The sequence below is a fragment of the Colossoma macropomum genome, unplaced genomic scaffold (assembly GCF_904425465.1).
Source record: "Colossoma macropomum unplaced genomic scaffold, Colossoma_macropomum, whole genome shotgun sequence".
Classification (NCBI taxonomy): domain Eukaryota; kingdom Metazoa; phylum Chordata; class Actinopteri; order Characiformes; family Serrasalmidae; genus Colossoma; species Colossoma macropomum.
In genome coordinates, this window is record NW_023494790.1 from 18,074,640 (window position 1) to 18,102,133 (window position 27,494).

The following is a 27,494-nucleotide window of genomic DNA, read 5'->3' on the forward strand; positions in this document are numbered from 1 at the left end:
AAACAGTAAGCATAACCCCAAACAGAACTTAAAAGGATACATAAGAATTCACAAGCAGCAGGACAAGGAACATGAGAGAATCTGAGAAGAGTGTAAATGCAGGATTTCAGTAGAGTTGTGGTGTTCGGTGGCAGGCAGAGCTGAACACGGCGAACACCGATAGGGAACACCTATCGGCCATGTCTCTGGGAAGCTGCACATGCTTGGGCTGGGGATGAGAGCCACGTCTGAGATACAGGTGAGGAGGTGCAGGGTAAGCTCCACATGCTAGAGCACCCTGCAAGAACAGAAGTCCAAACATCTCCCCTCTCCCCATCAGAGCACACACTGGCACTGCCATCTGTCCACCTGCAAAGTCCAGAGTCCTCTCCTACAGCTCAGCAACATGCCAAAAATCCTCAAACAGTCTTGTCATCACTCTCAGGTAACTTATAGTGGGGAGGGGAAACAAATCTTCAGTCTTGTCATCAATCTCAGTTAGTGGGGAGGGGAAATGATTGAGAGAGAGTGAAAATTATTTCTCTCTATACCAAACAATGATGCAGTTCTAAAAATCTTGCAATTCTGTAGATTCCTCCTTTTCAAAAGAGGTGTATGTTGCATTGTGTTTACTTTCCAGACTCTTAACATTTCCTATGAATTTCTTGGAATCAAAACCAAAAAGTGTTAGTAAGGATTTTCTTCTGTGTGAACTGCAGACATTCTCAGATGGAGACCGTAGTCTTCGGTGTCTCTGGTTACCAGGGGTCATCCAGGTCGCCTCCACTCTATGACAGGGAGAAAAAACAAGAGAGGGATAGCAATGAGCAATCTAAGGGGGAAAAAGAAAAAAACATGGAGGAAAAAGACTACTAAGAACCAAGGAGATTGCAGAGAGAGCAAAGCATGCCTAATATCTGTATAAAAAAAAATGATAACCATATTTATCTGATTCAAAAATTACACAACTTAACCAATGGTATATGTGTAAAAGCAGTGATGACTCTGGGAACAAAAGAAGCAAAATGACTTATAAAGGCAGCCTTTTATTAACCTTAGGTGCACCACAGACCACTGATGAGGATGAAAACCACAAATCTCATAGAGGACAAAGATAACTAAAAATGAGGGGAGAAAGGAAGAAACTGGAGGAGCATACTTTCAACACAAACTGGTACCACACAAGGAAATGCAGAGCCTGCTACAACTTCAGAGGCAGAAACAAAGATTAACAGCAGAGTTACACTATTATGGTTATACCACATAATACCAAACAGTTTAGTCTTAACAATAAAGGATGTGTAAAGGCAAAACGTAACCACTATACCGTAGTAGTAAGGCAAGATAAAAGCAAGTTCTTGTGTTCCAATTACACTGCAACTGAGAATAAAAAGCACAAAATTGTCCAACATAGACCTTACCTATACTTACCTGAAGAGAATACAAAGCAAAATCTATTAGATGTACACATATCAGTGCAAAGCCACACATTTTTAAGTGTTGTTTACAGTGGCAGATGTTCATACACTCTCCTTTTGCATTAGCAAGCGACATACCCTCCAAAATGACGATGAACAAAACATTTCGTTTTAAAATGGGATATGCCTACAAGGGAGCATGCAACCAGATGTGCTGCCTCCACAAGCATCACAACCATTGACTACATTAATATTACGAGAGTCAGTCTGTGAGCTTTTGCCATCTGACAAATGGAAATGTTTTAGTTGATGAAGGAAGCCAAATCAAATTATACAGTAATTACAAGCAACAGCATACACAACAGATGAACTGTTCAATAAGATTTATTTGGTCAACACAAAAGGAAAATCCAACACATTGTTCAGGATATAAAGTCTTGCCTAGGCTCCAACCCAAACCAGGAAAACAACGGTACTGACTACTGAATGCTCAAGAGAGAAATGATTTCTAGAACAAAGAAAATCAAACTCTAAACAACACTGATCCCACAGTCTTCTCAAAATTAGTAGGGCAATAAACACAATTTTTAATTACATTGTTATTACCTTTACATATGCAGTTATGCTTATAGTTTAGAGGCAATACAGAATGCTTTATGCAATTAATGCAAGACCAAATCAAGTCTGTATAAGCACAATTTTTTTCACATCCCTTTTAACATGGGGTAACTGAGGAGGGATGAAGAAAGAAAAAAAAACAAAAAAAAACATAAGCATCAGTATCTTCGGGCATGACACTTAACCAGTGTCGACAGGATTAGAAACTATCCAGTTCACAGGTTGATGGATAAGTGTTTCTGTGCAAACTGTGCAAAATACAGACAACTAAGAGCAATCATGTACCAGTGGTCTGTCAGCTAACCTGAGAATGGTGTTAAACAACCTGCCATAAGTGAACCTGAGCACAAGAATATGACAAAATGTTGGGGGAAAGTCTGTAGGAACAAATGGCCACATGTGAGTAAATAGGGAAATGACAAAACTTTTGTTATAATGTTTAGTACTTAATAAATGCTGTTGCATTGACATTTTTGTGCTTTTTAGTGGCAATTGCCTAGTACGCCCCTCACCCACACCAGAACACTCAAAAAGGAGACAGCAAACATGAGACTTTAATTGTACAGTTTATACATATTATACATATTTATCATATACAGTTTATCATATCAGTTTATCATACAGAAATACAGGTTTGTACCCATTAATTAAATCAGAGATACTGTTCAAAGAAATAACCTTAGACAGTATTGACAGGTGTCTCATATTTGTGCCTTCACATGTCATTCACACACACTTTCAGCATCACAAAAGCGCCAAACATGACACACACTCCCTAAAATCAATCAAAAGACAATCCAAAATGCAAAGTACACATGCACTGCATGGCAAGCAGCATGTGCTGGTGTGCACAAAAGCAAATAGTCAGTGATATCCCTGGCAAGCCCCAGATTGTCTGTTCCATTAACAATGTAATTCCCTTTTTAAACATTATCTATCTACATGGGGTAAATACTGGAATACCACCTTCAAAAGTGGTTGGGATGTTTCTGCACCCTTATCAGAAGAAGCCACATGTACCAAGCATCCGCATGTACCAAGCTACTCCATGTCACCACTGAAATTCTACAGTCAAATATACTCTCATATATAACCAAATAAGGACTCCACAAGGTCTAGATCAGGTCAATGTTAAGTGCTGCAAATCAGATAAGCGATGATTACAGACAGTGCTGGGATACGCCAAGGATGACATCATTTACAGTTACAGAGCAGGTTTTCAGCTACGAGAATGAACTCAGTTAACTTTGTTTCAAGGAGTTTGACTCTTCTGTGGTTTAATTAAGACCAGATCTAGGCCAGCATCAAGATAACTTGTTCTCCTTTGCCAATACATACATATACATACTAAAACAATTAACCAAAAACCTGCACCGATACTGTTCACTGGGTTGGGAGGGAGCCGTGCCACAAGACATCTGGGGAGAGAACTAGTGCTCTGAGCCAGGGAGAAGAGAGGAAAGTTGGTGAGCAGGATAAGAGAGGGGTTTGGAGGTTATTGGATTGGACATCAAGGGTCATGCAACAGGGGGATCAGAGAGCTCGTCGAGTGGTGGTGGCGTGGCTGCGTCGTCAGCTCCCTCCTCAGAGTTGAGGGGCTCAGTGGCAGGGGATGGTGGGGGCGAGGGAGGATCCTCCTCAGGGTTCGGTCGCGAGGCGCCGCCTGGCTCACAGGACAGCCGGTAGGTGGACAGTGCTTGCTCCAGCACGTGGCGATAGTCGCCCCGGTGGCTGAGGCGGAATTGGCGCAGTGCCTCCAGCAGGTGGGCAGCAGCGCTGCTTTCTTCTTCCTCACCGGCAGCGGCCGCGCCTCCCTGGTCGTCCTGGTGCAAGACGCCAGTGTCAGTGGACAGAGCAGCTTAAGAAACTGGACCTGATTAGCACAGGCCGCCTGCCCAAGACCTCACACTGCCCTCATCCTGGCTCATCATTAAGAAAGACTCAGAATAGGGTGCCGGGACAAAGATGGCTGCCCCAAATCAGAGAAGCTGACAGCTGATGAATGTGTGAGTGTAACAGAGTGAGAATAAGCACCTGAACACAACATGTGCAGTCATCTGCTCAACAACAAAAAAAACATACTGCAGGCAATGCACGTTCATTTGTGTTTCAAGATTAATCCAAGTATCTGACTGAAACCTGAACAACAATGTATGTGTAGGACCTCTCGTCACGGACAAATACAAAATATTTTCAAGCAAGACAAACACAAGACAAGTGATAAGAAAATCTCCCTAAGATGCCATTTTTATAAATTCAAGACATAAAGAATTCAGGTTCCTATACTGGTTTAAAGACAACATGTGCTCATCAGGTTCCTCACATCACATACTCAAGTACTGCCCCAGACCTTATGCTGCACAAGAAAAAAACATACATGAGGAGAGGCTGTAATGAATTAAAACCCAATAACATGCCCTGCTAATGATACCTGACCTTGTCATCTCTGCACTAGTATGTGCCCATCAAGTCTGAATAGCTTACATGCAAGAGTGTGTACTATAATGACCTCCTAGTGTGCTTACAGCATTAATATTTAATAAGAATAATATAAATTGCAACTCACCCCATCTTCTTCTCTATGTGGGTTAAGCCTGTTGTACACAGCCTCGATTACACTGCGCCTGAGAGTTAAGAAGTAAGACGTTGAATGAACACAGGAACACAGAACAAGGACACAGTGTGACTGATGTGAAGCACCAACATGTAGTTCTACGTTCAAATATTCTCTCACATACAATAAAGCCAATAAATAAACAACAAATAAAGACTCCACAAAGTCTAGATTAGGTCAATGTTAAGTGCTGCAAATCAGGTAAGTGATGATTACAGACAGTGCTGGGATACGCTGAGGATGACATTTACAGTGTGTACCACTGAAACAGACACTAACATGTCACTACTACGTCAGTGCCGAAAATGATCCACCCCTCAAATAATTCCTTCTCTGTGGTGGTCCTGACCATTGAAGAATAGGGTGAAAGGGGGATAACAAAGTATACAGATGAACTACAAAGTGCACCTTTAAAGGTAAGTGGACCTGATAAAATGGAAAATGAGTGTAGAAACAATTAATGAACTAATGTAATTAATGAACTGGCTAGTCGTACATGCAATGTAGAGTGGATCATGTTCTAATATGCTGCTGTATTTTGACACTTTATGGAGAAAATGAAAAGAAAAAAAAACAAAAAAAAAACAAAAACCCTACAATGCAGCCAATTCACCTCAAAGCTCCTGGAGAAATGTGAGTGAAGTTCTGTAAATGGCCCTGATATAACCTATAAAGCAGGGCTGGACTGGGAACTAAATTTAGCCCTGAATCTTTGACTGGACTAGTCCACTACAACCACAGTGACCTTCCCACCAACCACCCTGGACTAAGCCTGCTATCAGAGTGGACGCATATTTTTGAACAACAGTAAACACGGTTTCTCTCTTTAATATACATGAAGGTAAACACATAATGATACATTAACATTAAGTTAGCCTTCTTTAGCCCTGCGGTTCCTTGCTCTGACATCCGAAAAAATTATGAACTTTCATTTCCTTTGCATCTTGTTCAAGTTCTGTTTTTTTCTTTATCACACACTCCTACCCCCTTGTGCTTTTTTAGAAGTTTCCTCTCCATCTCTCTCTAGTTAGCCTTCATGGTTTAACTTTGCCAGTTATCATCACTATGCTTTGTTCTGGGTCAGCAGCATTTGCATGATGGACCACAGAATGCAGCGTATATACTGGAGTGCCCAGATACGTGCACTCCAGTATTCGCTCGGCACGTACTGTTTGTCCTGGGTATTCTCCAGTCATTTTATATAGAACTACATCAGAAATGACCATCTATTTCTCTCTTTCTCACTCTCTTAGCAGCCCATCGGGAATTCTACCTAGAGTGGCAGTAGCTTCCCCTTGTGCACAATCTTGTTAAACGTGAGCATGTGAGTGAGTGAGTGAGTGAGTGAATGAATGAATGAATGAATGAATTACAAGCCACCTCCACTAGGTGCCTTGCATCTAAAAATAGAGCTGGTCTGACTATTCCCTGACCAGATTCATTTTCTAAAGGTAAGTAACATTCAAGGCAATTTTCTTAGTCTGGGTTGATGACATAAGTATGCAGCATATCAATATGGACAACTTAGAGAAATTAAATACTGAGAGCGAGTTTTCATACTTGCTAACAAGACCACCTCCTGGTGGTAAATTTGAGATATTCTCGGCAGAGAGAGTACGCATAACAAAGGCCAGGTCTGGGATACCTTCCTCCCCTGACTTCTCCATGATCTCTGCAAGTTCAGAAAAACAATCACACACAGATACAAGAACTGTAAATGGACCACCTTAACTAAACATTTCATACTCGCTAAAAGGAAGCACATCTGGATGTGAGCTTTGATTAATTTCTACGTCCCTGAAGACACAGCAATTGATACCAACATCTTTACATAGTGGCTCATACAGAGCCTGGGATAACAATGGTAATTCATCACTGTTTCCTTTCTGATGTCACCAATATTTGGTCAACACATCTGAACAGATACTGATGGCATCCATAAGCTTTATGAGCAAAATATTCACTTGTAATGTGTGACCGTAGGACATTCCCTTACCCTCAACACGAGACTCTAAGAACTTGTCAAGCTCTGCCTCTTTCTTCACTGCTTCCTCTGATACTTTGGGTGCATTTGGGAAACACACCAGCACAACACTCATGTTGTCGCGACTGCCCTAAATAGAAAAAGAGAAAGTATGCTTTAAACAAAATAAATAAATAAATAAATACATACATGTGTTCAGTGTTGCACTTAAAATATCGCTGCTATTGTAAACTCCCATAAATCTGTTCTGTCTCTTCCATTTGCCAATATTTTACTCTGAATGGAAACTGTGACATCTTTTTTGTGGCATCTACTTGTACTGAGACACTAACCAGAGCATGAACTTTAAAAGAACTTTTGAGACAAAGGGGGGGTATGAGAAATGTCTATAAAATTCTACAAAACATTCTACAAAATAATGGTGTTATTCAAAAGCAGTGATTTTCTGAACAGTGATGTTTCTCTGAGGATCTACTACAAAGATGCAAATATCCCACACAATGTTGTGCAATTCAAAATTCACATTTTTAAACGATATAGACAAAAAGGTATAGAGGTGACTATAGACACACCTCAATCAATGACTGACTTATAACTCACTTTGGCTAAATGGATAAAAAAAGAACTATTATGCTAACATTAAATTTTGACAGTAGTTACTAAAGGCTAACAGGAATGCTTAAATGGCAAAATATAAATATCAGTATGAAAGCTGTAAACAAAAATGCCAGCATGAAAGCTGTAACTACAAATGCCAACATAAAAGCTATAAACACAATAAAATTCCACCCTGCGCTACTTTTACCTTGTGTAGACATGTATCCACCACTGAGTTGCAGACTTTCTCTAGGTCATCCCACACCTCCAAACGTGAGCGCACAAACTCACACAGCTCCTCGTTGCTCATCACGTCCCAGATGCCATCACAGGCCAGCACCACAAATTCATCTTCCTCTGGAACTCTGGGGATCTCAAAAACCTCTGGCTCAGGCGACACCAGCTGCTCCGTGGGTCCCTTTCCATCTACGCACTTGTAGTCATAGTCTCCCAGGGCCCGTGACACAGCAAGAGAGCCATTAACCCGCTGGATCATTACAGAGCCTCCAGCATTCTGGATACGTTCCTTCTCACGTGGGTTACAGGGCTTGTGGTCCTGCGTGGAGAAGCGCACCTGTCCAGCCCGGGACAGCACTGCCCGTGAATCTCCGCAGTTGATGAAGTAGAGGTGTTCAGGTGACAGCAACACACCTACTGCTGTGGAGCCACTGCGGTCCATGCCATTTCGCAGGTCTGAGAAGTTGCGCATGTACTCATCAATCTTCAAGAAGCCTGAGCGGATCCCACTTTTCACACCCTCCACAGAATCAGGGCCGGGCCTAAAGTCCTCACTGCTGGTGATGATGTGCTCTAGCAAGTGTTTAGAGCAGTAGTTGGCCACACGGGATCCAGCGTGGCCATCGTACACAGCAAAGAAGGACCAGTCATCCAGACCATGAGGAAGGCCTACCACAGCTGTGTGTGCGTCCTCCATCTCCACCCGCCAGCCCTGCATGCTGCTGAGGCCAAAGCGCAGGCCGTTACCTGCACCGTGGGCATTGTGCTTCTCTGTCTTCGGTTTGTCCAGAAACGCCCCCATGTCTCAGGACACCGTCTGCACGAGAGAGAGAGAGAGAGAGAGAGAGAGTCAAATATACATTAAAAGAAACCCTTTTGCTTAAACATATTTTTTTCAGATCATGAATCCAATTTCAAAGGACAGAATTTGGTAGCCATGACTTATCAGGTGTCTTGTAGTCAATGTCAAACGTAGATGTCAATGTATTATAAAGTTACAGAGCCCAGGGCTTCCCAAAGTTGTTTTTGGTTTCGATTCTCAGTGGCTGAGGAAATGTACTGTATAGATATAAGCTGTTCTGCTGGGCAGCTTAAGTACTAACTGTAGCCTGTCGTACGTCTACAATTTATTTGCTTTGTGTGTGATCTTCATTGTATTAAAAAAAAATTCCACCTGGACATAAGCCAGTGAATCACCGTAATAGTAACAAAAATAAAGTATACTGAGATTTATTATGCAAATTTATGATCATACTTGAGTTCATAAAATGTTAACATTTCAAAATAAAAATAATTACACCTAGGAGTTAACAAGGCCAATGATCATGCATCTACTTTGCCCAAAAATGATGCAATACCTGACACTGCCAAATATGACCAGCTATTTCTTCCCTTCACAAGTTTGATTCCCCTACCATACTCAGTATTCAGGACTGGAGCAGCTTTAAGCTGCTTTGAGCAAACCTCAAGCCTAAGTCCATTACATGCCTCCAGAAATAACCACTAAAATGTATTTCCAACTCTAAATAAACCATTAATCAAACTGGACTGTGCATTAGATATGCTCAACACCCCATGCCTTGACACAGTCAGCAAAGCAAAGGAGTATTTAAATCAAAGTTTTCTCAACTGATCTAATTAGAGAGCTCACAGGATAGGTCAATATATCACCAACCCATCCCACCCCACGTGACTCTAGATGTTTCACTATGTGCACAAGCTAGTCTGCTCTGTTGTTCCAGTAAGAGAATCACAGCAGTCAGCAGGACCCAGTTCCAGTGGAAGCTCCAGCATACATGAGATCCTGGTTCACACCAAATATCTGTCACCCACGTCCATAGCCCCCAAATGCAGGGCCAGAATTACACAGGGGCGGCGTCTCTGACCAGCCCATGCTGCTGCTCTGTGCTCCACAAACAACAGGCATGGCAGGCATGTGCCCAAAAAAGGTTACTGAGTGCTAGAGCACATGGTGGACGCAGTTTCTCCCCGAGTGGGGGTCGAGGTAGTGGTTGTTCTGCATCGTCATGGCTGGGTCTGCCAGGCTGTCTGCTTGACCACCCCACCCACTCTGAGCACCACACTATTTATAACCACCTACAAGCCTAGCTTAGGTTACAAACTGCTGCAGCTGGTCTGAGGAAGATGGCACACCCCTCTAAAGCCATTCATACAAGGAAGTTAAAACCTTTCCACAACGTTTTATGACAATTTCTTTTTGTCAAGCTCATATAACCTTTTTCATAAGGAAGAATTTCAGGACGCGTCTACGAAAAGCTTTCTAGTTTTGTTTTATGATTTACTCACAACTATCCCTAGTCCATCACTGCAGGCACTGAGTGACCTGACAGGAAAAAGTGAAACTATCCATGAGACCTGTTTGAAGAAGAAAAAAAAAAAAGTGTGAAAGTTAAACTTGATAAATCCAAACTTTGTGGCAAATTTAGAGGATTAAATCTAGGATCAAAATGGCTGAGAAAGTCTTTCAGAAAATCTACATTTTGATGCCTGTGTTAAAAGCACATCCATGGCTAGCAACTTTCCTCACAGAGTACTATTGCATCACAGTGCAGCTCCATCTACCAGGATAAGCAGGGGGGTAATGGCACAGTGCATACACGGGTTAACCAGCGTTTCACTGAGGTGGTCTAACTTGAGGTGTGAAGGGCATACATTGTGGCCCTAGTAGGGGTCCTGTATGGCAGGGCACTCTTTGCAGTCACCCTGGAAACTCATACTGTTTAGCACCGCGCTAAGCGTGATGTTCACTGCTGTGCATAAGCAGGATGTCAGACACCCAAACTGAGACGGTACATATTTCCAAATTTTGACAGTGCAATTAAAAAGTATAAATATTGTACAAGAATGTGCTGACAAAATATATTGTGGCATTGCCACACTGCATTGCAAGTAGTTCAGATTTTTTTAAAGAAGAAATGTTTGGCTGTTTTAGGTTAATTAGTACAGGAACATTTATGTTAAAGAGCCTAAACACGGGTGGAGTGTTGAATTTCCCAAGAGTAGAGCAGAGGGCTGTGTTTTTAGCTGTCAGTGCTGGAGAGGCTGTGTTTGTCACTGTCTTCATCAGTGTTTATCAGAGTGGCAAAGGAGGGCTTCCAGTTTTCAGCCTCCCTCAAAAATCTTTCTTCAGCCTCAACACGTCAAATGGGAAAGTGGCTGGTACTTTTAAGAAAGCAACAATGATTCAGTGTAATCTCAGCCATTGTTTACAATGTGACCGTAAGTCATTTCACGCTACTATTTACGCTTCCGCATTAACAAACACAGAAGTGTGAGAATGGTCTATACATGCAACTGAGAGCAGTGGGAAACCTATTTGGATTGCACCCAGCATTCAAAAAACACTGCTCATTATCACCAGAAACCACTGCTTTTGCATGAGGCTCACTGACAACTACCGGTTCCTAGCTAGCATTTAGCTTGATAAAAGTTTGTTTCCTGCCTGCATGGTTTAGAAAGAAAGAAAAAAGAAAAGAACTACAATTACACAAGTACTACAGTTTTCTAAAATTTTAAATTATCAAATTTATGACATTTTTCTAAACATTCATTGCAGCCATACTGATACCACCATACAGTCATGTATATAAAAGATCAGTATGCAATTTTCTTTAAAAAAATAAAATAAAATACTACAACTACTACTACTACTACTACTACTACTAATAATAATAATAATAATAATAATACCAGCCTGATGTTGGAGTGGATGCATGTCAGAAAGCAGAAATGTCACTTTACAAGACAGGAATTACAATTGTTCATTTCAAACTGAAAAAAAAATATACACATAAAATAAACATAAAAAATGTATCTCTCAGCAAAGAAGTAGTTAAAAACAGCTAGCAGTCTTTTAACCACAGCTCATTCGCTTCAGATAGTTTGCTCTCCTGTTCAATTCAACAATAATACACAACTAGACATGCTAATATAATAAAATAATGTTAATTCTGCCATTGAACTAAATTAAACAAACTCGACTACTTGTATTTCATTTCAATCTACCTGATTAGCAACAGCCATTAATTTAGTACTAAAAAACAAACTGATCAACTGATGGTCTTCACCTCAGTATTATTTGACTGCCTCTGCTGTATTCCAACGTTCCAGTTTTTTGAAAGAGACAGAGAAATGCACCACTAGTCCAAAATGACAAGGAGCTCCTGCATAACAAAAAAAAAAATTCCACCAGGGATCCAGGTTTGTGATCAACACTTTAGTTATAAAGGTGGAAAGATATCATCAGATAAACAACCACACTTAAACAGGGTCAAGGTTAGTCTCGTCAACGCTATCAGCTCCACAGCTGGTCTCCAAAAGCAAACTTTACACAAGGCTTAAACGCCATTAACATCAGCAGTGATATGATGTTGGTACTATGAAACTGGCCTACTTGTTGCAACTTCTAATGGCTAGACTTAGTTTGATGTCCATCCTATGGTTTACATGGACATGGTTAGGAATACGGCTGAATGATTTGGGGAAAATATCTAAGTGATTTTTCTGACTAATATTGCAACTTTGACTTAAACTGCGATCATTTTCAATAAATTAAGGTTCAGGCCTGTTTTTTTTGGCTAAGACTACCAGAATAGCCACTTTTTCTGGCTTGAGTATTGACCCCTGAAAGTAGCATGCAAGACTGCCAGTAAGCTGTGGTTGTGAAGTCACAACACATGGAGATTTGGCTGCCTCTGATTGAGAGCTCATCTACAGGCAGTTCACAAGTCCTGTGTTAACTTTCCCCACTTAAAACTTAAGACAACATTTTTGATAATGAAGGCTATAACCTAAAATTGCAGCTCTTGCAATTTCAAAGCTGCACTGTGTTAAACTGCGATTTCGATATAAAACGATTCAATCTTTCAGCCCTAGCTAGGAAGGACAAAATACACCTTTTGAACCATGGCCCCTATCCTAATAAAGCACATTTGTGACTATTTTCCTTAATCTGGCTGGCTAGTAAGCCAGTGCTCTATTCTAAAAATAAAGCAAACACTGTGGCGTTGCCAAGCAACTCCAAGTGCTAAGCGCTAAACAGGGGACTTAGCTTCATTCAGTGACCCAACTACAAACACTAAGTCTTACTGGGACAAGGGACAAGCTCCACACAATACTATCAAAGAAAATTATTCTTTGTCCTTCCGCTCTGCTAACAGATTCAGGTGGTGACAAGACAGTCATTTACTCCAACTCCAAGATTTAGCCTAAGTTCATTATTACCAGGTTTATCTGAAATTAGTACATCATTTATAGTACAATTACACGAGAATACATGCACACTACGCATTGCTTTGTGCTTTCCATGTCGAGCGTTAGGCGCTCAGATCTCTGATCTAAAACCCCCGTCCTGCTTTTACTTTAAGAACTGCTAAACAAGAAAAATGCTAATCAGTATCACTCATGCTTATGGTTTATTTATCATCATCGTCTTTTCACTTTTAAAGCAAATTCAACGCACTATAACCTTCACATCAAGTCCAAGGTGTTTTGGCAAGCAGGAAGAAGGCTCAGAGACAGGAAGAAAAAAAATGGATCCATCCAGATGTAAAGGCGACAGTCGGTGGGACCTTAGTGTGAGTATTGGTATCTCTTCTGATGAACACACTAATGATCAAAATCAATTGTATTAATCAAGAACCAAAATCCTAAAATATTTTTAACAAGCTTAAAGTTCTAAAGCAACCAAGCTCAGAAGTAGGCTATAAAGACAGAAATCAGTGAATTCAAGGAGTGTGCTATCTGTTCCAAACACAGTGTATAAGAACTAAGATTTAACTAAAGAAGCTTCAACTATAGATGCTTTTCTTTTCTGATATCAATATAAATTCTAGATTTTCTCTTTAAAAATTACTAAGTTAAAAAGTTAAAAAACTATTTTAACTGAAGGACCTTCTTTAAAATTGAGTAGTTTGTGCATGACAACCTACGTCTAGATATTAAACACCCTACAACCCCACAGGAAAAAATACACAGCTAACATGACAACACAATGTAAGCGTGTGGTATTTCAGGCTAGGTTCATTACAGGATTGGATTCCATTCCCTTTCCTTCCAACATTCGAAGCAGCATTTTCTGCTGATATCGGGTTAATACCATTATGCCATCTCTAGCTTCAACTGAAAGACTCTCCTTGTCAGGGGTGGGCTAATCATGAATTTTTAGGGCCGGTTCCATTTTTTTGTGTGAAATTACTCGATTTTTTAGAAAATACTGCACTTGTGCCTACATCAACAAAAACCTTACACTGCTGTCCTGAACACAGAATCAGTAAATTAAAGTTAAAGGCACTAGTAAAAAAAAATTAAACTAGTAAACCACAGCTGTGCCCAGGAGAAGACCAAATGAATTAAACAAAAAGGATATCACTCCATACTTTCAAAGAACTAAAAACTAGTTAATTGGTTAAATTAAAATATGCAACACAGCTTTTCCATAATTTTATGTATATTTCTGGTGACTAAACTCATTATCAGCCTGTAATATCACACATTTAAAAGATCATTTGCCAAATTGAAACCACCATTTCATTACCAAACACCATTTTTACAGCTCTACGGACAATCAGCTCCTTACATACTGGATAAAGTGCTATAGAGTCACTGTTCCAGGGCACTCACCCAGCTAACACAGGACATGTTGCATCACCTAGGCATCAAAACAAAAGATGAGCAACAAGGCCCTTTATGGAGAGAGGCTATATCTGTCCAGTCCCACTCAGCTGAGTAAACAGGGCTCTCAGAGAGCCACATCCCACCTTTTACACTCGCATGCATCACTGAAAGCCTCTCTTTAGCGCTTGCAGATAAGCACTAGGATTCTACTTCCATACTCACACAGTTCTCACTTCACTTCACTTATACACACACACACACACACACACACACACACACACACACACACACCACACACACACACACACACACACACACCTCCCACCCCCACCTATCATGGTCGAAACCACAAACTCTCGACCTCTCGCCCCCCGAAACTGTTGTCGGTGACATTCCGTCCAAACCACAGAGTGAAACCTGAAACACTGGCCTCCCCTGTACAAATGAAGCCAAGAAACACTGCATCAATGAAAAAAGGAACTACAAGTAATCAAGCTTATGAAACACTGTGGGTATGAGTGTCAGCAGACTGCAGACAAACCAATAAGCCCTGCTAAGAACTTACACATTCATTTTACATTCATGTTACCAAGTCGCATTAAAGTCAGTTAAAAACTTTGAAAGGCAGTATGTCTAAATAAGTTGAGCAACATCTTCAAATGCTGCTCTGTTAATAAAATGCCAAATGATCAGATTTGTTCATAAATGTTGAAATTAATACCAAGTTTCCAACACAACGTCAAAATATGCTTGCTGGAGCACAAGCTATGAAACAACCTTACGACTTATGCCCTGTGGCCACCACACTGAACACAAGACATTAAAAGCTGCTATACGGTGTACCTTGCTGTGGTACAACAAACTTGGGATTTGCAGCATATATTTGCTTTTATAGAAACAAAAGAAAAAAGTAATGGCATGCACTGCTAGCTTTCAGATAAACAGCATGATGCTTTCCTATACAGATGCTTGTTGACTCGATTTTGACTACAGATGCGCTGTGAAAAACTGCACAATGTGTAACACACAAGGAGCACAAGGAGGGCATGGCTTAAAAATGGGCTTGCTTGCACTCTAATCACTCACATTCGGTCCAGATTGAAAATTGGCAAGCTTATTTGTTCACACAATTTTATAGACATCTGATTTATAAAAGCAAGAATTAGGGAGAATTCCATTTAATTATGCTCACAGAGACATTTTACAAACCCTGCATGTGTACTTGATTTTAGGGATGCAGGATGCTATTAGTCATATCAGTATCAGCAGAAATTTGCTTAAACAGTAACAGCACCCTAAAGTCTTTTTGAAACACTTCAAGCTGTCAAAATGACAATTACTGTGGTCACTTCCACCTTCGTAGCACCCCCTCTAGCTCAATTCTGCTATAGGCACACAACATTGATTCGTACTTGACTACCTGTCTATGTTATATATGGTGTCCCAAAAAAACTGACATCATTTGAGATGTGAATATCTAGCTACATGTCCTAGGCAAACAAAATTAAATAGGCTTCATGTTGAACAATACAAGACTTATTTATCAAAATTCGAAGAAATTCAGAGGGATGTAGATTTTAGAACCGATTTCACAAAGCTTCACAAATATAATCGCGTCCAATACCGGTGGTCGTCCAGATCCCTATGCCCTGCACAGATAGCCTTCCTCTTTGAATTTTTTGTGCCATGTCCAAATCTGCTTTCCAGTTGATGCATTTTTATTGAATTTTCTCGAAAATGCACGCTGCACACTCTTGTTTGACTGTGTTCGAGCATATTCTAACATACAAAATGTCTTTTCATTTCTAGTGAGCGCCATTCTTCAACCTGAACACTAAAAATTAAACTTGCTTAGTTTTTACACATTTTGTTAAAAATTTGAGATAATTTGAGGGAGAATTGGTTATGTCATTAGACTACGAAATGTCAATTTGTTAGGGACACCCTGTAATATGTACATTCAAAACCATACTAGGAGCACTCTGTGGTTCTACAACTACAGACTGTAGTCCATTTGTTTCTCTGCAATAATTTGTTAGGCCCCTTTTACCCTGTTCTTCAACAGACAGGACCCGCACAGGATCACCACAGAGCAGGTATTATTTGGGTGGTGGATCAGTCGCAGCACTGCAGTGACGCTGACGTGGTGGTGATGTCAGTGTGTCAGAGCTTTTAAACACTGTGTCCATCACTGTCCACTCTATTAGACAGGCTTACCTTGTTGGTCTACCTCACAGATATAAAGTCAGAGATGCAGAGATGATAGCTCTTCTGTTGCTGCACAGCTGGTGTTGGTCCTCCTCTAGTTCTTCATCAATGGTGACAGAATGCTGCCCACAGGACGCTGTTGGCTGGATATTTGTGGTTGGTAGACTATTCTAAGCCCAGCAGTGACAGTGAGGTTTTAAAAACTCCAGCAGCACCGCTGTGTTTGATCCACCCGCACCAGTGCAACACACTAATATGGCACCACCACGTCAGTCTCACTGCAGTCCTGGGAATGACCCACCACCCACATATTACCTGAATGGGGTAAACTGAGATAATAAATGCTAAGTTGAGCTGATAAAATGGACAATGAGTTTAGATACAAAGTAGGTACATCTAATAAAGTGCTCAGTGAGAGTGTATATGCATATATAATACGTACACATACACGCCTGTTAAGACAATTTTATATATATATATATATATATATATATATATATATATATATATATATATATATATATATATATATATATATATCACTACACACACACACACACACACACACACACACAGTGGAACCGACTGAAGGAGCGTTTTGCACATTAAAATGAAGACTCTCCATTTAAAACTTCATTAAAACACTACATTCCAACAGCAGATAACGCTACACCCTGTTGTCATAATAACCAAAATGGCTCAAAATGCTCAAAATGGCACTGATTGAAGCTGTGCATCTTAAACACAAAACAAAAACAAACATGTATGCCCTCTGTACACAAGCAAATGTTTTGTACCAAGCATCAAACAGAATGGAAGCCATCTATTCCAACAGTCAAAACAAGGAAACACCATGGACAGAATTGTGTGAATGAATAGTAGGAGAAAGGCTCCTGCTACAACATTAACAAGAAAACTCAATTACAAGGAAATTTAATTATGACCATGTGGCAGTGAATTATATGTCATGGAAACGATTGTGAACATGGCCCAGATGTAACAAATGATCAGTTCGCCAATGTGTATACATCCTAATTCTGACTCTTATTTTCCTGATTAAGACTTTTTGCTTACTTTGAATCTGCCTTCACCAACATTCATGCTACAGTTATAAAAACATGATCTCCTCCTCCTGTGACACATCTGAGTGGCGACAGCAGGCCCCAGTGAAAAAAAATCTTCAGTCTGCTCAACATGAGAGTTATAAGTTAGGTCCGTGAGACGCTTCTCAGAACAAAAGAAACGAGACGCCTTCCATCATTACAGCAGAAGCAGTCTGGAATTTGGCTACAGATAGCTGTGAGAAAGCACAAAGTACAATATTTTCATGATTCTGAATATGATCATTGGGACACTTAAACTGTATAAAAATGCTTAGAATTTTTCCTCATGCATGTTGCAATTAGGGAATACAGAGACCATGGGGAAATGTTAATGGGTCTTCTCAGTGCTCCCATGACAATTGTTTTAACAATCCTTGGCCAAGCCGATAAAGGGCAACATACACAACTATTATTAGCTAAATTACAATATTAGGCCCATACAGTTCTCCATCAGCTCTGTTTGCCCAAGATGGGTACTTTTGAAAAGGGTTCTTGGCACCAAAAAAGGTTCTTTTATTGTTACGATGTCAAGCTTCTAAGAATAGAGGAACCCCTCTGGTGTAGGGGCACAATCACCCCTAATAACATGCTTGTTTCTTGGTGTTAGTAATTTGTAATTAGAGATCTAGTACTCTTTGCAGAAACAGTAGATACAGTAAAGAGCAGAGTCCTGTTCACATCTTTGTGATAAGAAATCTCTCTAATGTAGAGGTTCATAACTCGAGTCCTGGGGCCTTACCGCCTTGCACAGTTTCTTGCATTCCAGTCTCAACACACTCAATCTAGCTCAAATCAAACAACTTATTCGAGTTGGATCAGGTTTGCTGGGGCAGGAAACAGCCAACTGGAAACGCTCAAAAGCACGGGCAGTTTCTTTATATAATGGCAATTTTTATCTCTGATGCATTTTCCAAACATTTTAGAAACATTTGCATTAACTTGGATGACTGTAAGAGAGAAAGAGAAAAACAATTAGCCAAAACTCACCAAATGTGCAACTGAAGGAGCACAAACAGGTTACTTTCAATTCAGTCTGATGACTAACACTAGTGCTAGCTAGAAATACACAGATTGCCAATAGTGTTGCATGTAATTACTGTAGTTACTGGCAGTGTTTTGTATTTGCTTGAAGTTACTGTCACACAATATATTTAGTTATAAATTACTTTATGTTTTTGCGTTCTGCCTTTTCCTTTAGCTGAGCTGACTACTAAAATCTCAATTTTCTTTTCACAGTATCAAGCTATCACTGTTAGTCCAGTAGATGTATCCATTAAACTAGAATAATTAAACAGAAATCATGTCAATAATGAAGGCAGCTGTTGCAGGCTACAAGCCATTGTTTCATAATAATAATAATAATAATAATAATTATTATTATTATTATTATTATTATTATTATTATTATTGTTGTATTTGTCTGCTTACTATGTTTTGTTGCAATATCAAATGAAATCACAAAAGGTGAAATAACTACCAACACTCTGGTACTGTAACATCATACTGTAACGTTAGTTAATTCACTTGTCAGATGCTACAGACAAAGTACAGACTAAGGTTAGAAGCAAACACTGTTTTTAGCGCAGTTACATTTTGCTGTATGTCTGAGACCATTTTACAATAACATTAGGTCCCTGAAGAGTGTCAGTTGGAGATTTCTTATGTAAACACCCCACCACCCCTTCAAATGTTATTCACTAGCCCTGAAAGGCAACTAGAACAATCGTATGTGGGGAAGTAGAAGCAAAAGAGTTAAACCTGAGTCATTCTGGCCAACACCCAGTCAAACCCATAAAGCACACAACCACACATTTTGTATGCATTCATTCTATGTAGCACATATGTTATTGCTCACACAATTTTAAATGCACCCATTCTCTCTCAACAAATCCTCCCCCATCCTAGCAATGTGTCACCGGTGAGAATTAGGTGTTTGTGATTTCACAGCATTGCTTAGATGATTGTGATGAAAGCACAAAGATATAACGGTACAGCAAAAAGACAGGGACTGTGCGCCACACAATCTGATTTTCACCCACATGCACCATACATTCAGGGGACACAGCAAAGCACTGAGACACTGAAAAATATAATTATTATTATTATATGGTAAAAGTATTGTAGTCAAGATCTTTACATTCTGAACTTCTCCACTCTCCTCCTGGCTCTTAAATATTCTTCACAAAGTATCACTTTATCACTTATGGCCTCAGTACATTTCTTGCAGACACAACGTTTGGCTGGCTTCAGTGAACAATATGACATAACCGAGAAGAAAATGAACAAGCACAGACATTGAGCAGAAACTTAGCTCGCTGTGTCGCGCACATGGCAGCTGGAAATACTGCATAGATGAACATTTTACATGACAAAGCCTGTGACAGGTTGGTTCAAACATGACCAAACAAAACCTAGGACAGTGCGCAAGCTTGTAAGCTCGTGAAGGTGGTTTTGGCTTTGTGCAAACTGCACAAGTATTATTTCGCTCAGTGCATACTTTACTCTTATGGAGACTACACTGGCATCGATGAGCACTGGCATCGGGCAATATAAACATAAAATGCCGGATGGGATATCAGACGGACAAAAAAGAATAAGCTTGATCCAATCCTGCAACAAATCTAACATGAAATTGCACACACACACACACACACACACACACAAACACAGTGTGATTTAATGTTAGCTGGGATAGTAAAATTTGAGTAGTTTGAGCATGATAGCCTTTTTTTAGATGCCCATTTTAGGTGAAACACTTCATTCTAAAGCTTAGCAGTTTTTAAAGAAAAAAAATACGGGATTGGTATTATCCAATACTCAAAGTTTCGGTATCAGAAAAGAAAGTGGGATCGTGCCATCTCTACTTACCCTAAATGTACAACACTGTTATATTCAAGATGACATACAATACACTTCTGAGTCAATCACAGGAACTGGACATGTACACTAACTCTCCATGTCTAAGCAGTGGGCTTGGGCTGCCACAGATATACATATTCCTGGCTATAACACTAATTAAAATGAACAGGTTCAATAGTTTTCTGAACCTGATCAGTTTCTTACTCTCAAATAATGACATGCTGAGGGTCTTTAGCCACCCTGTGTTTCTGGCTCTACCTGACACGTCTGACCTAAACAGCTAGGGAAGATTGCCAGCATCACACGGCTACGACAAATCACAAGGACAGTATTTAAAATCGAGTATTTAACACTGCAGCCAACAGCCCTCACCCTTGGCATACTCATCCTACATGACATCACTGCAAGAGCAGAGCTCTTGTGATGGAATTGCACAGATGCTTTCTTCGTTTCTATATAAAAAAGACTTTCAGAGGCAAGTACAGCTTTATGACAGCAAGAATGGTAGAAATGATCTTTACTGCAAAAAGAATGAGGTACATTTTCAATTGTATACCTAATATTACATGGTATTTACATACACTTACTAAACGCTTAACCTTGACAATGTACAATAAATTCTCTTATCTAGGCTGTATTAATGTTTGGAGAAGCAATGGTTTAACAGACAAAGTTCGTCAGCTCGAAGTTGTGCTTTTAGTCAACAATAACTCTTGCATAACCAAACCCACAGCAACTGCTCATGCCTTGTCACTTGGGCTGCTCCCAAAACCTAGTCAATTTAAAAAAAAGAGTTTGTGAAGGCAGGTCACTACATTTATATAGCTCTACAGCTTAAAAGTCATCTGGACCATGCTTTCAGGTAACCAACAACCTTAACTGACTTTGATTAAGATGACATTCTCAGAGCTTTTCACATGTGATTACAGGATACAGCACATCCTTACAGAAACCCTGAGTGCAAAACAAAAGTAATAGTGTACAGGGAGAACCTAACAGAAACCAGTGGCTGGGGTGCAGAACAAAACATTTATACATAAATATATCCATTGTATGGACAAAAGTATTGGAACACACACATTGCACCTACAGGAGCATTTATGAAATCCCATTCTAAATTTTGGAGCGTGTCTGTGGGAATTTTAGCCCATTCATCCAGAAGAGCATTTGTGAGGTCAGACACTGATGTTGGACGAGAGGGCCTGGCTTACAATCTCTGCTCTAGCTCATTCCAAAGATATTCGATGAGGTTGAGATCAGGGCTCTGTGAGGGCCAGTCAAGTTCTTCCACACCAGACTCAACCAACCATGCCTATATGGACCTTGCTTTGTGCACTGGGGCAGAGTTATGGTGGTACAGAAAAGGGCCCAAACTCATCCATCAGACTGCCAGATAGAAAAGCGTGATTTGTCACTCCACAGAATATGTTTCTACTGCAGTCCAGTGGTGGCGTGCTTTACACCTCTCCATCTGATGCTTGACATTGTGCTTGGTAATGTAAGGCTTGCATGCAGCTGCTCGGCCATGGAAACCCATGCCATGAAGCTCCTGGCGCACAGCTTTTGTGCTGATGTTAATGCCAGAGTAGGTTTGAAACTCTGCAGTTACTGAGTCTGCAGAGCATCGGCAAGTTTTATGCACTCTGCAACCCCGCTCTTTAACTTTACATGGTCTGCCACTTTGTGGCTGAATTGCTGTGGTTCCTAAACGCTTCCACTTTTCAATACCACTCACAGTTGATTGTGGAATATCTAGGACGGAAGAAATTTCGCAAACTGACTTGTTGCAACAGTGTTACCACGCTTGAGTTCAGTGAGCTCTTTAGAACGACCCATTCTTTCACAATGTTTGTAAAGGCAGACTGCATGGCTAGGTGCTTGATTTTATACACCTTTGGCAATGGAACTAAACGAAACACCGGAATTCAATGAGTAAGAGCTGCGTCACAATACTTTTGTCCATATACACATACACACAGCAAGCAGGCCGATTACTATACACATATTCCACTCTGGGCTTAAATAAAAGAACATAATAGCACTGTTCAGTAAAAGTTGTGGTTGCAGTATAAGGTCAACTTTGACTTGGCCATGAAACTATTATTAATCTAATAAGAAAAAAAACAGAACTGCGAACGTCACACAAACCTTACCGCCCGAGAGTTTGAAGCCATGTTAGTTTGAGGCCGCCTTCTCTGATTGTCTTTTATTCTTCTGTCATTTTGCCTCAGGTGGTTGGAAACAACCTCTTTTGCGTGATGTATGAGACATTAGGTATTTTTTTCTAATTTGTTTTTCCGAAAATCTTTTCTTCTGATGTCTGAAACCTGGCGCTGTGGTCTGACAAAGCCCTAAAATGTACAGCACATGTGGCTTTTTTAACAGGCATACCCAATGCAGCCGCTTTATAATAAATGTGGTATTAATTGCAGAATATCACTTCACCCGACAAATGTTTAAATGTTCAGTTACATTTACATGTGGAAATACTAAAGTCTTGCTTTGGATTGTATGAAAAAAAATTAAAAAAATAAAAATTCTTTCAAAACCAGCAGTAAATGCGGTTTTACCATCACTAGGGACTATTACCATGGCTCACACATGTTCTTCAGTCATTATATATACACCACTAAGGGTTATGCTTTGTTTTTTTGTATTTAGCATAGCATACGATGACATTTTAATAGTAGGCAGAAGTTAAATTAACAACTTCAATTTCTGGAGAGGTGGCAAGGCCCCTCCCATAGAAGCTGCATACGAGTCAGCAAAATGTGAAAGTATGGGAGTGATCTACCTGAGGCGTTCTTATCTAAAAACTGCTACCACGAAAACTGTTTGAGAGTGAGAGGCAAGAAAAACAGGAGTGATTTTAGAATCACATACTAATATTTAAGAAAAATAAAAATGTTTGAATATTTAGAACAATAAAGCATTGCAACATAAAGAACGAGTCGTTAAGTATTCATTTGACTTCTGATATTTCGCAAGAAAAATATCACTTTTGTTTTTCCATTAGTCATAACAGTTTTTTGCAATCACGATTTCGTTTCAAAAACACTTGCCACATCACAGATTCAAGAGCAACCTCTGAAGTAGCAGAACTTCATACAACAATGAAAACCCAAGATGAATCAAGTGCTAATTTTAGAAGGGACTTTACACATTACACTTTACACATTTCTTCCTTAATTGTTCTAAATTAACATATAAAAAGGCACAATAAAGTGCAGTCAGTTAAGAGGCTGTATTAAACAGTATCTTTATTGTTGCATTTTTACTGTGTATGGTAGGCTTTTTAGTCAGTTTGCTAAATGCAGAGTCTACCTGGCTGTTTACCTGTTGTATCAACATGCGTTTTTGGTGAGGCGATCACATTCGGTTTTCATGTGACTGCCTGAGAAGAAAGGTATAAACACACCTACAACACGCTGTAACTGGATTACAAACATCACTCAAACCACATTTAAATGTGGTCAAAGATGGATCTTGACCACATTCAATAAAACTGTAAATCGTATGTGTTCTCTATATCCGCATTCAGTTCCATAATCAGAGGATGCTCTCGCCTGCATCTAATTATATGGCCTTTTTTTTTATATGGCTGCCATTGAATTAGCAAGTTTGCTAAATGCACCAAAAGGCAGAATTTTTTTCATTGTCTGTCTTCCAGTCTAAACTTGGTGTCACACCAATTTCACAAGGTGACACAAACTGCAAATTTCTAGTGTGACTGTGGCTTAAAAAAGCACAATAAAACGGTAAGACCTCTGTGATTCACAAAAATGAACACCCTTTACCTACTAATTTTAATACTTATTTACGGGATACAGATCAGCCAATTAAACAAAAGTTTCATTGATAAGGCCAAGTAAGCAAGGAAATGTTAAATGATGTAATCTATCAAGAGTATATTCCCAATACAAAAGACTCATCTGGCCTCGCAGCAAACGCTTAGCCTACATTACCAATGAGAAAAACAGTACTGTCCTGACTTCTGTCAGATCAAAAAGAACATTAAAAAATGCCAGAGCACAAAATGAGCTCCTTCTTCTACATTTCCCACAACACACAGACAAACAAATCACTAAACCTCTGTGTTTCTCACTTACACTGCTGACACTTCAGCAGCCCTCATCCATTACCAGGCAGCATCAGCTGCACGTAGCCTGCACTGTCAGCACTCTCTGGAGCAGTAACGCTGCAACATGGGTCAAAGTTTCAGTGACAGACATGATGATGATAGTGGGACTTACACTAGGCATAGGTACTCATTGACCTGCTACTTCTTTAATCCACTGAACAAGATAAAATCCTTAATACACTTACAAATTATTAATTTACCTTTCATCTTTCTTACAAGAATCAAAATCTGGATTAGTCTTTGAAGTATCCCAAACCAAGTATTAACGCACTCCTGTTAGAGGCACGAGTACGTCTAACATGATCATTTAAGAATTCAACGCTTCAGGGGACAAAAACACAAAAAAGGCCATATTATGAGATGGAAAAAGCACTGAACGCATTACTGTATGACAACACTTGCCAACCCTTTAGACAACTTTTTTTAAAAAAATGCATCTTTTGTACAAAGATATTCAACGGACCGTATGGACAGAAAAATAACCTTTAGACCAACAACACCTTTTCTTTGCATGGGGAAAAAAATCTTTACTTATGTAAACTCATCAACAGGCTGGGCATCTGTTTAGCCACAGAAAGACCTCCAGTAAACCAATGTCTCCATACATTTGCAGTCATGGTCTACAACCACATGCCTCAATTACTATTAGGTTTTTTTATTTAACATTTCACAGCCATTTAATGTGCCGTTACTTTTCTAACTTTGTAAATCGACCAACCCGAAGGACTTCCACTTAATACTTACTTTCTAAGAACTGCTTCAAAATCTTAATATTTTTACAAAACCACAGAACAATGAGAAAGGGTCACCATAGAACTTGACATGTTCAGCTTGCAATAGATTTTGCCTGTATTACAAATCAGCAAAGCAGACAAAAAAAAAAATTACCCGTTTAATCTTAACTGTGATGCAAGTTATTGGGCAAAACTGTGGCCTACTAAACGGTTGGCCCCGTTCACTCTCCAGAAAAGACAAACAAATCGACAAACAAAATCTGGAGACAAAGGTCACTAACGAACTCTGTTCATACACAATCACACACATTTCAAATAAGAGCATGCATTTGAATATTAACAATACTGGTCAACACTTGACTTGTGCAACGTGTGACAAACTTAGAAACCTCCTTGACGTGTGTCCAACTGACACATGAAAGCACACTCAAAAAAGGCTACCTGGATAAAACTTGGGACTAACGTTCCCCAGTTGCTTATGATAGGTTGGGTAGAGTATCTGTTTGCAGGCCCCAAAGGCCCGTCTTTGCGGGCAAGCTTTAGACTTCCACACTTTTAGCATCAATGCGACGTTTTCGAGAAGCTCAGGTCAAAAACCGCAAACACTGCAGTGCAAAGCAATGCTAGAGTAACCAAACGCGGAGCTCGAGTCAGCACGCTAACAAGGGCAGATATGAGCCGTGACAATGTAACGCTAGATTAAATACAAGGACGAAAACGTCGTCTAAAAGTGAACAAGGACGATAAAAAAATAAAGTTCAGACCCAAACAGCATTTAAATAGTTTTAAATCACCGCATGGAGGATTAGACGACAAATGGCAGTATAATATTGAGCTTGACTAAAGTGGATTAAAAGTGACGCGGGCTTGTTTGTTGATTGCGTTTAAGGCTACAGGTTGACAAAAGCATGAAACCTCAAGCCAAAATAAGCGAGTGATTATTTTACCTAGTCAGCTATTTAGCTAAGCTACACAACGAAGCGACACATCAAGAAATCAAGCTGCAGTTAAACAACTTTATCAGCAAACGGTTCTGTCCTCGTCCGTCGTTACACAACACGCAAGAAACTCACCTCGTCTAGCTAGCACAGCCTAGCTAACGTTAGCTAGACCACACACCATTAGCTTTCGTGCGGGTGTACGTGCGTGTGTATTTATTTATATTTATATATTTATATATATATACACACGTGTGTAATCGGGTGTGTTTATAGACATATATACGTATTAGCTCATTAGCTACACTAGCAGGCTAACCTGTTTGGCCAGCTTAGCTAGGTAGCCTGACCCCTCCACCCCCGTAAAACTGAGGCCATGTTAGCTAACGCTAAGACAGCTAACGCCACCTAAACGAACTGACAGAAACCAAGCTAGCCTTCTAGCTAACAACCGAGCTAATGAGTCACAGACACACAGCTAGCGTTAGCTAGCAAGCTAGCTACTTACCTTTTTAAGATATACCACGATATTGGTGTTCCGTCTCAACTTCTGTTTCTAATCTCGGTATATTTTCACCAAAGAGTCTTTTCCTAACGTACTCCCCCCTTCAACGAAAACAAACAAATAGACAAATATGACTTCACATGAGCGCCGATAATTCCGTTTTCGGTGTTTCACTGCTTTGATAGCGTAAATTCTTTGGCATTTTTAAGGCCAACTATGTTCCCGAGAACAATTCCACGCCCCAATCAATAAATCACTGACAACCTAGTATCAACATAGGATCATGGTTTAAAAGAAACGATCCAGCAGATCCTACAAAAAATATCTTTCTCCTACAAACAGGCCAAGATCTTCTTCGGGTCAGAGTCTTGATGAAGGGGAGGGCTGCTTCGTCCTGGAGCGCGATGATTGGCCAAACCCCTCTGAAAGGCGCTCGCTGATTGGATTATATTGCTGACAAACAGCGCCGCCGAAGGGCAGTCGTACGCTTTTAGTGGTTACCGCGTTGTCATTTATCCCAGTCGCACAAGTTAAGTCTGTTACGTGTATAGTGTAATCTGTGAAACTGAAGCTGCACACCGTGCGCCGAAGTATGCCAAATCTGTGGAACAGTTGCCCGACGTCAGCTGCCAGACATGTTAGGCTAGTGTTCCTCAGTGCTGCTTCTGGAGTTCCCCGGCTTTGCATCTGTGTTTTTGCACGCCATTTTATCCTCATTAAGGATTTAGTCACTAGCTGATAGGCTGAGGTGTGTTAGAGCTCAGACAAGTCAAGCAGGTTTTGTTGTTGTTGTTGGTTTTTAGCTGAATTGCAATGATAGTTGCCTGAAAATGTGTTTGCATCAGTTCACTCCTACCCCACATATTTGGTGACTGCTCATGGGCACCTAACGTCCAGGGGCACCAATATATTTCTCCAATTAA

General features: G+C 40.1%; 1 protein-coding gene across 2 annotated transcripts; it reads right to left on the reverse strand.

The window, feature by feature from the left end:
• Positions 1-508: 508 nt before the first annotated feature.
• On the reverse strand, positions 509-26,965 carry ppm1bb (protein phosphatase, Mg2+/Mn2+ dependent, 1Bb). 2 transcript variants are annotated; one of them, XM_036572408.1, is made up of 6 exons: positions 26,575-26,963; positions 7,419-8,264; positions 6,626-6,743; positions 6,190-6,301; positions 4,582-4,639; positions 509-767 (listed from the first exon to the last, which is right to left on the reverse strand). In XM_036572408.1, exons 2-6 carry the CDS (start codon positions 8,247-8,249, stop codon positions 738-740), a joined length of 1,149 nt encoding a protein of 382 aa, XP_036428301.1. In that variant the 5' UTR covers positions 8,250-8,264; positions 26,575-26,963; the 3' UTR covers positions 509-737. The 2 variants fall into 2 exon arrangements, with proteins under 2 accessions (XP_036428301.1, XP_036428300.1); XM_036572407.1 differs by lacking the exon at positions 509-767 and adding an exon at positions 1,814-3,838 and having other exon boundaries at positions 26,575-26,965.
• Positions 26,966-27,494: the final 529 nt, after the last annotated feature.

Excerpts from the sequence above, each read along its gene's own strand:
- ppm1bb (XM_036572407.1), bottom strand. The coding sequence starts at position 8,249 with ATGGGGGCGTTTCTGGACAAACCGAAGACAGAGAAGCACAATGCCCAC. Across the intron at positions 4,640-6,189 it reads GGAGGTGGTCTTGTTAGCAA|GCGCAGTGTAATCGAGGCTG; the intron begins GTATGAAAACTC and ends CTTAACTCTCAG. Across the intron at positions 3,839-4,581 it reads CACATAGAGAAGAAGATGGG|GACGACCAGGGAGGCGCGGC; the intron begins GTGAGTTGCAAT and ends GTCTTGCACCAG.